Here is a 14,444-nt window from a genome sequence, read left to right as displayed (position 1 = left end):
GCCCCCTCAGCTTCTCAGTCATTAGGTGTTATGAGTGCTCATCAAAATGTGTCCTGTTAGACTGGGAGCTCCTTGAAGGCAGGGACAAAGTTGAAATTGTTTTTGTGTCCCCAGTGCCCAGTCCAGGGCCTGCCATGGGGTAAGAATGTTGTTAGCGAATGTGGCCTGTATGTACTTGTCTGACTGTAATTGGTATTTGTTGTGTGCTTGGGGCTTGTATTTGAGAGAGAGAGAAAGAGAGAGAGTTACACTCCAGAGTGCAAGGACACCTCTGGATTAGGGAGGTGCCTTGTCCCTGAACTGTGGTTAGCATCTTTTATATGTACATCTGAGCTCCATCCTTCTCTATTTCTATTTCGGTCTTTTTTGAAGTATCTTTGGGGATTCTCTCTCTTTATGTGTCTCTTTCTTAGACTCTGTCTCCCCACAGAGCATCTCTATTTGACCTTTCCCCCTGGATTCAAGCAGTGGGTGGACTGGAGTGGGATGGGCCAGGGGCTGGTCACAGTTCTTGACACTCCAGTGACAGGGGCCCATCTGTCCCCTGCAGCTTCGGGAGCACCTGGCCAAGGGGCAGCGCATGCTGGCAGGCGAGGGCATGTCACAAGTGGTGCGCAGTCTGCAGGAGCTGCTGGCCCGGCGCACCTACTACAGTGGGGACCTGCTTTTCTCCGTGGACATTCTGAGGAATGTCACCGACACCTTCAAGAGGGCCACCTATGTGCCCTCGGCTGATGACGTGCAGGTACCACTCTGCCCCACAAAGAGGAAGGAGGGCTGAGGGTTCAGAAGCCCTAGACTGAAGAGGGAGGCCGGGCCCCTATGGCAGAGTCTGCTGGGGGCGGCAAGTGTGGCTGTGGCAGGGAAGCTACTGTCTCTGAGGCTGGGACTCCCTGACACCCACTGCTCTCTCCTCAGCGCTTCTTCCAGGTGGTGAGCTTCATGGTGGACGCAGAGAACAAGGACAAGTGGGACGATGCTCAGCAGGTGAGGGGCTGGGTTTCCAGGCTTCTTCTCCCATGACCCACCCCTACCTTGGACTCTTACACCCTTTCTGTCTCCAGGTGTCTCCTGGCTCTGTGCACCTGCTCCGGGTCGTGGAGGACTTCATTCACCTGGTGGGCGATGCTCTCAAGGCCTTCCAGAGCTCTCTGATTGTTACAGACAACCTGGGTACAGGGAGACAGGCAGGGGAGGGGATGCTGGATATGGCCGAACCTAGTCTGCCTTCGGGGAGGGGTGGTTTCTGGGAGTTCTGCCTTTTTCTCTCTGTTTCTCTGGGCCCTGCCTTTCCATCATTTAACTCCCTATTTGTACTCCTCTCTCCATGTTTCTTCCTGTCCTCCATTTCTGTGTTGTCTCTGTGTATATGTGTCCCCCCTACCTCTGTGTTTGCACTATCCTTGGTGTCTGCATCTGCCTTCCTGCTGTCTGTCTCCCCCACATCTGTCTCTTCCCCGGTGACCTTCCCCTCCATCTCTGTCTCTCCGTTGCAGTGATCAGCATTCAGCGAGAGCCCATCTCGGCTGTGTCCAGCGACATCACATTCCCCATGCGGGGCCGCCGGGGCATGAAGGACTGGGTGCGGCACTCAGAGGACCGCCTCTTCCTCCCCAAGGAAGTTCTCAGCCTTTCCTCCCCAGGGAAGCCAGCCTCATCTGGGGCAGCAGGCAGCCCTAGCAGGGGAAGAGGCCCAGGAACCGTGCCCCCTGGCCCAGGCCACTCCCACCAGCGCCTCCTCCCGGTGGACCCTGATGAGTCCTCCTCCTACTTTGTAATTGGTGCTGTGCTCTACCGCACCCTCGGCCTCATCCTGCCGCCCCCCAGGTAAGCACCTGGGAGGGGCAGATGGGGCTGTTGAGGGTCCAGGGAGGTCCAGGTGAGAGAAGGAGGGCTGAGCCTGTGTTGGCCATGGAGCGATCCCTCTATAGCCTCCTGCAGCCTTGGGGACCCCTTGCCGGGTTCTGGACACAGGTGCTTCTCTGAGATATCCATGCAGCTCCTAGAGGCTTTAGAGGGGGTCCAGGGGGTATTGAACTGAGCTCCAGACCTCACCCAAAGTCCTCGGCCCCACTGAACTCAGCCTTCCCCTGGCCTTGGCCCCCTTGTAGTCTCCTGCCCCTGATCCAAAGCACCTTCAGGGTTCCTGACTGGGTCTGGGTACCTGCTGGCAGGAACTGACCTCAGCACCTGTCCCCCAGGCCCCCATTGGCCGTTACATCCAGGGTGATGACAGTGACTGTGCGGCCCCCCACCCAGCCACCAGCTGAACCCCTCATCACAGTGGAGCTCTCGTACATCATCAACGTGAGTGGGGGCCCAGGCAGGGACCCTGGGTGGACCCAGCAAGGGCAGCCAAAGGCCTGTCTGATGGGGAGGTGGTTTTTCCTGAGAGCAGGCTGAACCTCTGACCTGTGTGAGGCTACCATGGCAGGATGGGTGGTGGTCGGGGGTGGTCAGCTCCCCACCCCACCCTGCACTCATGTCTTCTGCTTCCCAGGGCACCACGGATCCCCACTGTGCCAGCTGGGACTACTCCAGAGCGTGAGTTGGGTAGGGGCTCTCTGTGGGGAAGGGTGCAGCCCTGGGACTCCTCCCTCAGGAGGGGATGTCCTGCCTGGAAGGCCAGTGGCGGGGGTTCCTTGGTACCATCCTTCCCCAAAGGGATCAAGGGCAAATCCTGGAGTCCCACTGCCTGCCTCTTGGATGTGGCCCTGCCCTGAGTTTCACCTGTCCTTGAGCAGTGGCCAGTACTGGGGCTGGGACTGGGGCTGCAAAGCTGGGCTGAGGCTCACTCCACCTCTCCCCCACCCAAGAGACGCCAGCTCAGGGGACTGGGACACCGAGAGCTGCCAGACCCTGGAGACCCAGGCAGCCCACACCCGCTGCCAGTGCCAGCACCTGTCCACCTTTGCTGTGCTGGCCCAGCCACCCAAGGACCTGGTGAGTGGGAGGAAAGGGCCTGGACTGGGCGAGAGAGGATGCTCCTAAGTTGCCAGCAGTCATCTGGGATGGTGTTGGCGGGGACCTGAGTGATCCCACATGGTGTTTAAGTAGGTGTACTGGTGAGATTGCACAAGGATGTGGCCCTGGGATGCTCACAGTGATGACACACGCCCAGGGGTGTATGGTGGTGGGTGATTGCATGCATGTACACACGTGTGTGTGTCTGGAAGAGCGGGTAACAGCATAAATATGCATCCACATATGTGACTAGATCTGCTCCGTGCACGTGTGAATGCAATGGGGAGTCCCCTACTGTGCGTGGGTATGACACGGGGCAGGTGCCAGTCTGTCCCAGGCAGGAAGTGGGGAGGGCCAGGGCCCCCCTGCAGCTACCCTGTCCCACTGACCCATCTGACTGTCTGCTCCTTGACCCTAGACCCTGGAGCTGGCGGGTTCCCCCTCGGTCCCCCTTGTGATTGGCTGTGCTGTGTCCTGCATGGCGCTGCTCACCCTCCTCGCCATCTATGCTGCCTTCTGGAGGTAGGGGGGATGCGGGGTGGGGCAGGGCAGGGTGGGTTGGGAGGTGGCCTACCACCCCAGGTTGGGCAGGGCAGCTAGCTCCTCTGTCTCTGCCCCCATGCCCTCCCAGGTTCATAAAATCTGAACGCTCTATCATCTTACTGAACTTTTGCCTGTCCATCCTGGCATCCAACATCCTGATTCTCGTGGGCCAGTCGCGGGTGCTAAGCAAGGCAGGTGCAGGCTCACAGGGGTGCTGGGGTGTGAAAACAGGTGTAGGGGATCAAGGTAGAGTGTTTGCAGGTAATGGTGTGTGTGTTCGAGTGTATGAACTTAAGTGCCAGATGTGTGTAGACACTCAAGACGTGTGCTGGGTGAGGGTGTGTGTGGGAGCATACATGAGGAAGTTGGAGTCGGGGGTGGTGTGGACACCAGAGACGGATGTCTGTGTACATCTATGAACGTGTACGTGAGCCGAACACCCGTGTGCGCATGTGTCGGTGGTGCTGGCAGGCACATGGGAGCCCAGGTGAAGCCTCTTGTGCCACCTGCCTGCTTCTGGTCTGTGCTGGCCATCCCTCATGCCCCCTTGGCTTTCTCTGTACAGCGCCAGCCCTGCTGGAGCCAGGCATGGGGCCTGCCCGGCCATGACGTGGCAGGTGCTCCTATTTGTCCCCCTCCCTGCCAGCCCCGTCTGTGCGTGGGCTGTCTGCCCGCCCGCCTTCCGGATGCCGAGTGCCGTGTGCGTGTCACCGGGCCTGTGTCGTGCTGTGTGTGGGTGCAGGAAGACGGGGGTGCCTGGCAGGGCTCTGTGGGGGGCGGAGCTCGGGTGGGCGGCCGTGGCAGCGCCCGGCAGCAGGCGTGGGAAGCCCGACGCCTCCCACTTTGGCAGCTGCTCAGGGCCACCCCCTTGCCTTTCCCTCTCCCTGCAGGGTGTGTGCACCATGACGGCCGCCTTTCTGCACTTCTTCTTCCTCTCTTCCTTTTGCTGGGTGCTCACCGAGGCCTGGCAGTCCTACCTGGCTGTCATTGGACGGATGCGCACCCGCCTCGTCCGCAAGCGCTTCCTCTGCCTGGGCTGGGGTGAGCAGGGCCCATGCTGGACCCTGTCACTGGGCCTTGGGGACAGGGGCAGCAAGAGAGGTTCAGCTTTGGCCCTGGCCCTGAGCTCTGGGCTCAGGGCTCAGCTGGGCTGGGGGTCTGGGAGGATGAAGGACCTTGAGGACAGGCGGCCATCTTACTCAGGCTCCCCGCTCCCCCAGGTCTGCCTGCCCTGGTGGTGGCTGTGTCCGTCGGCTTTACCCGCACCAAAGGATACGGTACATCCAGCTAGTACGTGGGCCTCCCGGGTTGGGCAGCGGGGATTCATGGACCTGCTAGGGCTCTCAGGCTGCAATCCTGTCCCATGCCTGCCGTGGGACTTTGGGCAAATTGTCCTGGGTCTCTGAGCCTCAGTTTCCCTGACTGTAAAAGGATGTGTTGGGATTGGAGAATCCAGGCCTGGTAAGCTCAGGGATTGGCCCTGTTCAAGGCCCATGGTAGCCCCAGGGCCTCTGTTAGAGGGGAGGCCAAGGCTTAGCGGGAGCCAGGGGCTCACTCTCACCTTGTCTGGTTCCCGGACCCGTGAGTGATGTGCCTTGGCAGCTCAGGGAGCATTGAGGGATGGTGTTTGAGGGTGGGAGCGAGACACTGGGTGTCTGATGCCCCTTCTTTCCCCCCACCCCAGCTGCTGGCTCTCTCTGGAGGGTGGCCTGCTTTATGCCTTTGTGGGCCCTGCGGCTGTCATTGTCCTGGTATGTGCCCCTTTGGTGTCCTGGGATGGGCATGGCCCCAGGCAGTCTACCTCCTCTACCTGGAGCCTTCCCTGCCAGGAGGGCACCTGGTGATCCTGTCTTTCCTTCCCACTTCACTGGGCCCCCAGGTCAACATGCTTATCGGAATCATCGTCTTCAATAAGCTCATGGCTCGTGATGGCATCTCAGACAAGTCCAAGAAGCAGAGGGCCGGGTAAGGGGAGGGGGGGGTCCCTGTGACTTGGCCTCACGGGAAACGATGTAGGGAGGGAGGGCCACGGCCACTCTTGGAGACTCAGGGCTTGATGATGTGACCGGGGCTCCCTGACCTTGTGCATCAAGGGTGCAGGCAAGGTGGGCACCTGGCGTGCTCAGCTGTAGCCCCTCGCCCACCCTAACCCACCTCTCTCTCTCTCATCTGCCCTCCCCCTCCCACCCCATTTGGGGCTCACACTGCCCCATCTCTTCCCACTTCCCATGTGTTTCCCCCCTTCTCCCATGTCTGTGCCGCCCCCGAGGTCGGAGCGGTGCCCCTGGGCCAGCCTGCTCCTCCCCTGCTCAGCGTGCGGAGCGGTCCCCAGCCCCCTGCTCAGCTCAGCCTCGGCCAGGAACGCCATGTTAGTTGTGCCCCCATTGTGCCCCCGGGGGGAAGGGGGGTGGGCGGGGGCAAAAGAATGGGGGGCAGTGCCCATGGTGGGGGGAGGAGGGAATCAGTCCAGTGCCCTGGAAAGCTTGCCTTGCCCGGCAACTGCCACATACTCTCAAGGGCTTGACACATGGTGGCAGAGGGGCCTCAGGGAGTGAATGTCTGTGCCTCTTGGGAAATGCTAGATTCCTGTGCCCACCCCTTGCTCCCCACCCCCCGCCCCCTGCTTACATTTATCCAGGCACAGCCACACACTCCTTTTTACACCCCCAACCTTCAGAGGCTTATAGAAGCTTCGGCCCTTAGAATTTTTGAGCCCATGGAACCTTAGAATTAGAATGATAGAATCTTAGAATAAGACAATCAGAAGCTAAGAATGTTAGAATGAGTGAATAATAGAGTCTTATCATCTGTCATAGAATCTGAGACTTAGAATTTCAGAGGCATTGAATCTCACAATCAGTTGGAGGACAGAGAAACTTGGAGGTAGGGAATTATTTCACAGAGGCATCCCCTGGCAGCTGAGACTCTGAAAATCCCAGCCGCACAAAAGTAGAGTGAATGAAGGAATCCACAAGGGGTTCAGGCCCAACCTCCCACGCAGGGCTGGAAGTCCATCTGAGCCTCCCTGACCAATGAGGGGTCAAGCTTCGTGTTTGCACACCTCCAGGGTTAGGGAGCTCACTGCCTCTGAAAGTGGCTAGCGCCATCTTTGGGAAGCTCCACGTGGTAGAAAGCTCCCTCTCGCTTGGGCTGCCGTCTGCCTCTCTTACCCACTCTCTCAGTGGGTTTTAACTGGCAGTTAAAACCTTGGGCTTCGGAGGCAGCCAAGTTGGATTTGCATCCCAGCTCTGTCTCTGTCTGCCCAGCTGGGCACCCTCCAGTGTCCTCATCTGTAAATTGGGATAATAATCCCTATGCCTGTTTATTGGTGTTGTTTTGGTCACAGTGTGACTAATGTATGTAAAGTATTCCGTGTCGTGCCTGGCAGAGAATTGGTGGTTAATCAATGGGAGCTCTCATGACTGTGATTAGGCCCACTTTTTAGTCTTGGCTCTGCCCCCGGGGGCAGTGGAGACCAGTGTGCCCGCCTCCTGCCCGGCTGAACATCCCCGAACCACTCTTCCTGGGGCAAGTCTTGGCCACCTGCCCATCTCTCTCCCTTGTCCGGAGCTGTTCCCACCCCTGCCTGGCTCTCCCACTGGGCCTGTTCATGAGACAGAGCAGGCTGGGTGTGGCACCTGGCCCAGTAGGGCAAGACTGCCCAACTGTGCCTTGTAGCTTGTTACTAGGCTGGCACTGGTGCCCGGATGCCAGGGCCCTTCTGCTTTTTTTTCTCTGCCCTCCCTTGCCATGGAGGCAGGGGATGTGTGGGTTTGGCCCTGACCGTGGCTTTGACCCCTAGCCTCAGCTCTGATCTTTCTGCCCAAGGCTCTGAGCAGCCCCTGGGAGCCTGGCACCTCCTCCTTGGGGAACTGAGGGGGAGGAGCCTCAGCCACCCCAGGCCCCATCTTCTCCCCAAAGATATGTGTTGTGATGTCCTCCGTTCTCTCTGCGCTCTGCCTGTTTAATCTTCCCATGTGTCTCTGCCTGTCTCATCTCCTCTCTCACCATGTCTGTTGTCTTTCTGTGTCCCTCTTCCTCTCCTCCCCTCCTAGAGTCTCTAGGGATGCGGTCCAGACCTGCGATTCTGTGCACACTGGGGCTGAAACTCACAGCATCTGCATCTGTCTCCCTCTTCTTCTCTCGCACTATTTCTTTCCACCTTCTCCATCTCTGTCCCCTGATGCTGCCGCTGCCAATGGCTCAGTTCCACTGTCAGTGTCTTTCCCTCCCACCTCTCCTGGTCCCCCCAGGGTCTCCGCTTGCTCTGTCTTTGTTCTGTTTTTCTGCTTCCGGGGTGATACCAAGGTCATGTAGTTGGGGGCCCTGCCTGTAGTAGGGTAACTTAAGGGCCCCAGGCTGAGTGCAGGCCCTGGCTCAGCCCAGCTTGTGCATTGGAGTGTCACCCTGATGGACCCTCTGCTGATAGATCCTCCACTGCCGTCCCCAGGGCCTCGCTCTGGAGCTCCTGTGTGGTGCTACCCCTGCTGGCACTCACCTGGATGTCTGCTGTCCTGGCCATGACGGACCGCCGTTCGGTCCTCTTCCAGGCCCTCTTCGCTGTCTTCAACTCCGCACAGGGCTTTGTCATCACGGCTGTGCACTGCTTCTTACGCCGAGAGGTGGGCTGGGCCTCTCCTACCCCATGCACCCCTGACCACTCCAGTCTCTTGCTTCTCCCCATGGTAAAGACAGGGAGGATTGAGGCTCCAACCAAGCCGCCAGCTTGGCCTTGTCCTCAACCTCCTGGGGCCCCTTCCCCCATCCCCTAAGCTGGATGTGTTTTCCTTCCACACCTGCCTGGGTGCCGGGGATGGGAGGCACTGCCAACCGTGCCAGGGGCCTTGAGGCAGAAAGACCCCCCCCCAGGTCCAGGACGTGGTGAAGTGCCAGATGGGTGTGTGCCGGGCCGATGAGAGTGAAGACTCCCCCGACTCATGTAAGAACGGGCAGCTCCAGATCCTGGTGAGTGAGGAGGCCTGGGTAAGGCACAAGTGGGTTCTGAGTGCCACCCCTGGCCCCCTGCCCACAGCCCCTTACCTTCCTCATCCATGGCAGGGAGGAGACAGAGACTAGGTTTGGTTCCAGCTAAGCCACTGATAGCTGGATGAGCTTGAGCAAGTCCTTCCCCAACTCATTTTCCCTCCAGTCAGGTGGGGCTGGAGGAGACCATGTCTGGGGCTCCTCTGCTCTGTTGGGCAGTGTGCCAGGGGCAGAACCTCTGGGTGGGTAGGGTGGGGTCCGGGTCCCCCACCCTGATACATGGATCTTCTCTCTGCCCATCTGTTCTCTCCGCCCATCTGTTCTCTCCCTCTCTGCCTATAGTCAGACTTTGAAAAGGATGTGGATCTGGCTTGTCAGACAGGTGAGTGTGCCAGGGCAGAGTGGAGATGGGCCCCAGAGCTGGGCAAGAAGGGAGAACCCCCAGCCCCACCCCCTGAGGCCCTGACAGGGATCTGGCTGTGGGGTCCAGCTTTAGAACCAGGGAGCCCTGAGTTGGATTCAAGGCTGTGAACATCACTCACTGTGTGACTTTGGGCAAACAGCATACACTTTGAGCCTCAGTTAAGACAGCTGTAAAGGAGGGAAATCTGTCCTCCTCCCATGGTGGGTGGGACCCTTAATGAATTAGGAGGCATCAAGTGCCTAGCACAGTGCCTGGCACAAAGCGGCTGTCATATTATTCTGTCATTTCCCTGATTCTGTCCAGAGTCTTCTTCAAGTTCTGTCTCCTGGGGAGGAGCTGCCCAGGGAGTGGGGAGGAGCCGGGCCCTTTTGACAGCCTTGGGGCCATAGGGTCAGAGGTCAGGACCTGCCCCTGGGCACTGTGGGAGCTGGGCCTTGGCTTCATCCTAGTTCCTGCCTGGCTGTGGGCCTCTGGGTTAGTCATCTTCTTAACGCCTGTGTTAGCCATGCAGCCATCACTCCAGGACTCAGTTCCCCTACTGCCCAGGCTCAGGGGCTTGGTACCTGCCAGCCTGGGCAAGGGCATCTGGGGACGACTCCTCCCCAGGACTTACCTCCCTCCACTCCTGCCCCCAGTGCTATTCAAGGAGGTCAACACTTGCAACCCGTCCACCATCACGGGCACACTGTCCCGCCTGTCCCTGGACGAGGACGAGGAGCCCAAGTCCTGCCTCATGGGTCCTGAGGGCAGCCTCAGCTTCTCACCACTGCCTGGGAACATTCTGGTGCCCATGGCAGCCTCACCGGGGCTTGGGGAACCGCCACCCCCTCAGGAGGCCAACCCCGTGTACATGTGTGGGGAGGGCGGCCTGCGGCAGCTGGACCTCACATGGCTGCGGCCAACCGAGCCCGGCTCTGAGGGGGACTACATGGTGCTGCCCCGGAGGACTCTGAGCCTGCAGCCCGGTGGTGGGGGCGGAGGAGGCGAAGATCCCCCGCGGGCCCGGCCCGAGGGCACCCCCCGGCGGGCCGCCAAGGCACTGGCCCACACTGAAGCCTACCCCAGCTTCCTGTCTGTGGACCACTCGAGCATGGGGCTGGGTCCTGCCTACGGGTCTCTACAGAACCCCTATGGGATGACCTTTCAACCGCCACCGCCAACGCCCAGCGCCCGCCAAGTGCCCGAGCCAGGGGAGCGCAGCCGGACCATGCCCCGCACTGTGCCCGGCTCCACCATGAAGCTGGGCTCCCTGGAGGTGAGGGGCTGTAGGGCACGGGGTTGGGGTGGGAGGCCTGCCCCCCTGTGCCTGTGACTGTGTATGAGTCGCAGGCAGCAGCTGGGAAGGGACAGCCGGCAACGACCTCTATGTCCCAGGGAGTGTATTCACGTTGTGTTTCGCCTCGGTTTGTGCTCAAGGCAGTTCCAGCGGAACCCTGGTTTCTCTGAGCTCTTCACACGGGCTTGGACTTCACATGCTGAGGGTGCACTTCTCGAAGCACTCACATTTGCTTTAGTGCCTGCTCTGGGGTGACTGGTTAAGATGGGCCCTCCTTTAAGGGGCCTGTGGCTTCCTGGCCAGGTGCTGTACTGTTGGGGAGGCCACGTCGTAGGGGCTTAGTGCCTGGGCCTTTGAGTCTCCCAGACCTGAGTTCGGATCTGGGTGCTGCTGATCAGCAATGAGATCTGGAGTGTACTCTACCCCGAGACCCAGGTGATCCCTCTTCATCTTCGTCTCTGAGCCCCCGTTTCCTCATTTGTAAAGTGGGGATAACATAGCAGCCTCTTGATAGAGTTGCTGCAAGGTCTAATTGAAATGGAACATTTTCTCTGTGTGGAGCAGGTAGATAATAAAGTGCTAGATAATTAGGGATTGCTGGTGTTACCATCCCTGAAAGCAGCCTCAGGCACTGCCCGTAGGCCTGTGGTAATTGCCCCTCTCTTCCTGAGAAGTGTAAGCCGCTCTGTCCCTGCCTGTGTGTTTTCTGTGGCTGCCCCACCTTCTCTCTGGCCTCTTCAGGCCTGCTCCCTGCAAGGGAATTACTGGCAACAAGCAGGTGGTAGTGGCCACTGTAGAACTTTAGAATGTTCTAGAACTTTCTTTGGAGGGATGAGGAGGCTGTGGATGAGCAAAGGGGCAGGAGCCACAGCTCAGACACCATTGGCTGCTTATGTTCGGCCTCAAAAACCTGCTCCCCATCCTCAACCCAGAGAAAACTAAGTTAGCAGCTAGGTTTGCAAGTTTAGTTTTTCTCCCAAAATGTTTCTTGAACATTTGGTGCCTGCTCCTGCTGCAGATGGCAAAAACAGGAAGGCATAACAAAGAAAGCTCGACAGGGGCATTGGGGAGGGGAGTGCCTAGCGTCATGGCAGGTTTTGTTCTGTGGACACCTGCCTGTGTTTGGATCACTGGGGAGGGGTTAGTGCTGGGCTCCTTGTGTGGGAGGTCGCAGTAAACGTGGCAGCATCTTGAGGGGTCAAGGATGACATCTAGAATTCTGGTGTGGGCAACTGCAGTGGGGCAGGAGCGGAGGAGTGGGTTTGGGAGGGGGAATTTCGAGTTGATTAAGTTGGACACAGCCGTGTATATAGTTCCTGTCGGCATCAGGGCATGGAGTGGTGTCCTGCTGCCTCCAGAAAGTGGTACATGGCAACAAGGAGGACACGTGTACGTTCATGGTGAAGCGCAGGGGAGGGCCCAGGGCAGAGCACAGAGGGCCTTGCGTTGGAGTAGCCAGGTGGGTGGTGGAGAAAGAGCAGGTGGGGAGGTGCGAGGACCGGGAGAGGGGTGTCACGGATGCCAGTGGTGGTGAGCATGCCTTGGGTGATCTAGATGGTGGTTTTAGCAGCATCCTTGAGAACCTTGGGCCAAATCCCTTCTCCTCCCTAGACCTCAGCTTCCCCCTGGGTAGCCTGGGAAAGTTGGCCTTGGTCCCATGAATGCTCCCACACTGACATACTAAGACTTTAAGGCCTCCTTCTTGAGCAGCACCAGAGGCTACATAGGCCCCCATCTGGGCCTTGAAGTTGGTCTTGAGCCCCTGAGAGGCAGGAGAGGGATATGTGGGAGGGAGGCTAGGGAGTCAGGGCCCAGTTTGGCAGGAAAAGGGACAAGGTGGGGTCAAAGGAAGGTTTCTGTAACCCTGAGTCCTGTACTTGCAGGACAAGTGGAGGTTTCTGGGGAGAGAGGAGCAGCCTGTTGGTGGCAGAGAGGATGGAGCAAGATAGGGCAGGACAGAGGGGTGGAATCCAGGGCGCAGAGGAAAGAGGGTCTGCTCTGTGATTCCATTTGGGGATCTGTGTCCCTGTCATGTTGGAAGTCTGCACTGTGACTTCTGACCCATGTGCAGTTGCTCGTCTACACATGTGCCCCTCAGTGGGTGTCTGCCTCAGGCCGTGTGCACTGCAGGGGCAGCAGGGAGCGTGGGCCTGGGGCCCGAGCTACAGACCTGTGGCAGGGAGTGCCTCAGCACCTTGTCTCCCAGCCTTAACCTGTTTCCTCAACTTCATGGGCTGCCCTTTAAGGATTCCTAACTCCTGGGCCTGGACTGGGGGAAGGTGCAGTGGACAGACCCTGGGGTGCCAGAGATTTCCTGTCTCTAAAGCACCTGCACATGGTAAAAAGCTTTCTTCTCCTTCACTGCCTCCTTGTTGCTCCTTCCCAGCGAAAGAAGTTACGGTATTCAGATCTGGACTTTGAGGTAAGGGCTACAGTGTACGTGTGTGTTGGATTGTGTGTGTGGGGTGGGTGGGGGGAACTGTCTGTCCCTGGAGAGTCCCCTTCTAAAATTAGCCCAAGCCTCAGTGCAGAGCCTAACCCCATGACATCCCCCTCACTGCCCAAGCCCAGCCTGTAGCTCTGGGGTGAAGAGAGAGTCAGGCCTTGGCTCAGAAGGGCCAGCAGCAGGCAGGGGTGTGGGGACCCAGGATGCTGAGTGCCCCATGCTGACGCCCTGTGGCTCCCAGAAGGTGATGCATACCCGAAAACGGCACTCAGAACTCTACCACGAGCTCAACCAGAAATTCCACACTTTCGACCGCTACCATAGCCAGTCCACGGCCAAGGTGAGGGCCCCTCTTGTAATTGCTCCTGCCTGAAGCTCGGGGCCCAACCTGGTGCAGTGGCCCCTGGGGTCAGACCCTGACCCGTGGCCCCCGTTGCAGAGGGAGAAGCGGTGGAGTGTGTCCTCGGGTGGGGCGGCTGAACGGAGCGTGTCCAGCGTAAGTCCCTCGGGCTGGGTCGGGGGTGAGGTGGGCTGCAAGGTGCTCCCTCCATCCCTGCCCTCCTCTCCAGCCTGGGCAACCTCAGCCTGCCTCACCAAGGGCCTGCCTATGGCATAAGCAACAGTCTTGGGTTTTCAGGAGATGATGGGGTATTGGTGGGGGCTCCACCAGGATCTTGAGGAGGGTGGGCAGAAAGGAGACACGGTCTCTGGGGGCCACTCTGAGCACAGGGGTCAGGAACCCAACCCGGGAGCCAGGTAGATCTGGATTTGAACCTCACTTTGGCACCTGATTTCTCAGTAACTTTGGGCATCACTGGCCTTCCCTGGGCCTCTTCAGTTTGTTCTTCTGTACAATGGGTGAGAGGGTTTTGGCCCATCTCCACGGGCCTTTCCCGCTCTCCCCCACAGGAGAAGCCCAGCCCAGGGGAGCGTCCAGGCTTGTCCCAGCAGCGGCGACATCAGAGCTGGAGCACCTTCAAGTCTATGACGCTGGGCTCGCTGCCCCCTAAGCCTCGAGAACGGCTGGCCCTACATCGGGCAGCAGCCTGGGAGCCCACAGAACCGCCGGATGGCGACTTCCAGACAGAGGTGTGAGTGCCACGCCGGACTGCCCACTGCGTATAAATATATATATCTCTCTATTTTCACACTCCACTTTGGAACTACCCAGGAGCCAGCGCCCCCTCCCCTCTCCCGAGGGCTGGGCAGGGAGGCACAGTGGACTCAGCCAGGCTGGGGGTGGCCAGACACACACGGCGAGGCCAGGGGGCCAGGGCCCTTCCCTGTTTCTCAGAGGCCCCTCAGCCCCTGGAGCCCCATCTTTGCCCCCAGCCTGTCTGTCCCTGTCCCGGGCTGGGGAGGGGGGAGGGGAACTTTGTTGGGAATAAACTTCACTCTGTGGATTTTGCTGCTGAGCTGTTTGCTTCCCCCAGGGGAAGGCTTAGCCCTGGGACCCTGACTTTGTTCCTCTGTCTCCTTGGTTCCTGTCTCTTGGTCTCGTCAAATTGGGAGGGGGTCAGGCTGACCCCGACTGGGAGAGGGCAGCCTGGGCTCTGACCTCATCTTTGCTCTTGACTCACTTGGTGACCCTGGACCATCCCTTCCCCTATTGGGGCCTGGGGTAAGCAGATTGGGAATGTGGGGTGGGGCCCCTTGAAGCTGGCCTTCCCCAGTGGCTGCCTTTCACTGGGACCTAAAGGCTAGACTGTCTGTGCTGGAGCTCAGGCAGAGCTTAGTGACTTCAGTTTCTCCATCTGTGAAATGGGGATGGTAATAGACCTACCTCATAGGGCTGTTGGGAGGATGAA

At 59.0% G+C, this 14,444-nt stretch overlaps 1 protein-coding gene across 14 annotated transcripts in view; it reads left to right on the top strand.

Moving 5' to 3' along the window:
• The window catches only part of ADGRB2 (adhesion G protein-coupled receptor B2), a 36,401-nt gene extending 22,332 nt beyond the window's left edge, over positions 1-14,069 (top strand). For 2 of the 14 annotated variants that reach the window (XM_032495780.1, XM_032495771.1), the window contains 22 exons: positions 551-745; positions 919-987; positions 1,065-1,173; positions 1,497-1,827; positions 2,202-2,307; positions 2,501-2,544; positions 2,817-2,943; positions 3,383-3,486; positions 3,596-3,698; positions 4,398-4,548; positions 4,728-4,797; positions 5,192-5,258; positions 5,387-5,472; positions 5,777-5,875; positions 7,958-8,129; positions 8,377-8,472; positions 8,833-8,872; positions 9,550-10,169; positions 12,577-12,612; positions 12,878-12,976; positions 13,076-13,132; positions 13,546-14,068. In XM_032495780.1, coding sequence (XP_032351671.1) covers positions 551-745; positions 919-987; positions 1,065-1,173; positions 1,497-1,827; positions 2,202-2,307; positions 2,501-2,544; positions 2,817-2,943; positions 3,383-3,486; positions 3,596-3,698; positions 4,398-4,548; positions 4,728-4,797; positions 5,192-5,258; positions 5,387-5,472; positions 5,777-5,875; positions 7,958-8,129; positions 8,377-8,472; positions 8,833-8,872; positions 9,550-10,169; positions 12,577-12,612; positions 12,878-12,976; positions 13,076-13,132; positions 13,546-13,731 — 2,967 coding nt within the window. In that variant the 3' untranslated portion in view covers positions 13,732-14,068. Of the gene's footprint in view, positions 1-550; positions 746-918; positions 988-1,064; positions 1,174-1,496; positions 1,828-2,201; positions 2,308-2,500; positions 2,545-2,816; positions 2,944-3,382; positions 3,487-3,595; positions 3,699-4,397; positions 4,549-4,727; positions 4,798-5,191; positions 5,259-5,386; positions 5,473-5,776; positions 5,876-7,957; positions 8,130-8,376; positions 8,473-8,832; positions 8,873-9,549; positions 10,170-12,576; positions 12,613-12,877; positions 12,977-13,075; positions 13,133-13,545 lie in introns of those variants that run through there. The other 12 variants (XM_032495783.1, XM_032495776.1, XM_032495782.1 and 9 more) reach the window with 10 other exon arrangements.
• The last annotated feature ends 375 nt before the right edge of the window (positions 14,070-14,444 follow it).

This window comes from Camelus ferus, chromosome 13 (assembly GCF_009834535.1).
Source record: "Camelus ferus isolate YT-003-E chromosome 13, BCGSAC_Cfer_1.0, whole genome shotgun sequence".
NCBI classification, from domain to species: domain Eukaryota; kingdom Metazoa; phylum Chordata; class Mammalia; order Artiodactyla; family Camelidae; genus Camelus; species Camelus ferus.
This window is presented reverse-complemented; position numbering and strand designations above follow the sequence as displayed.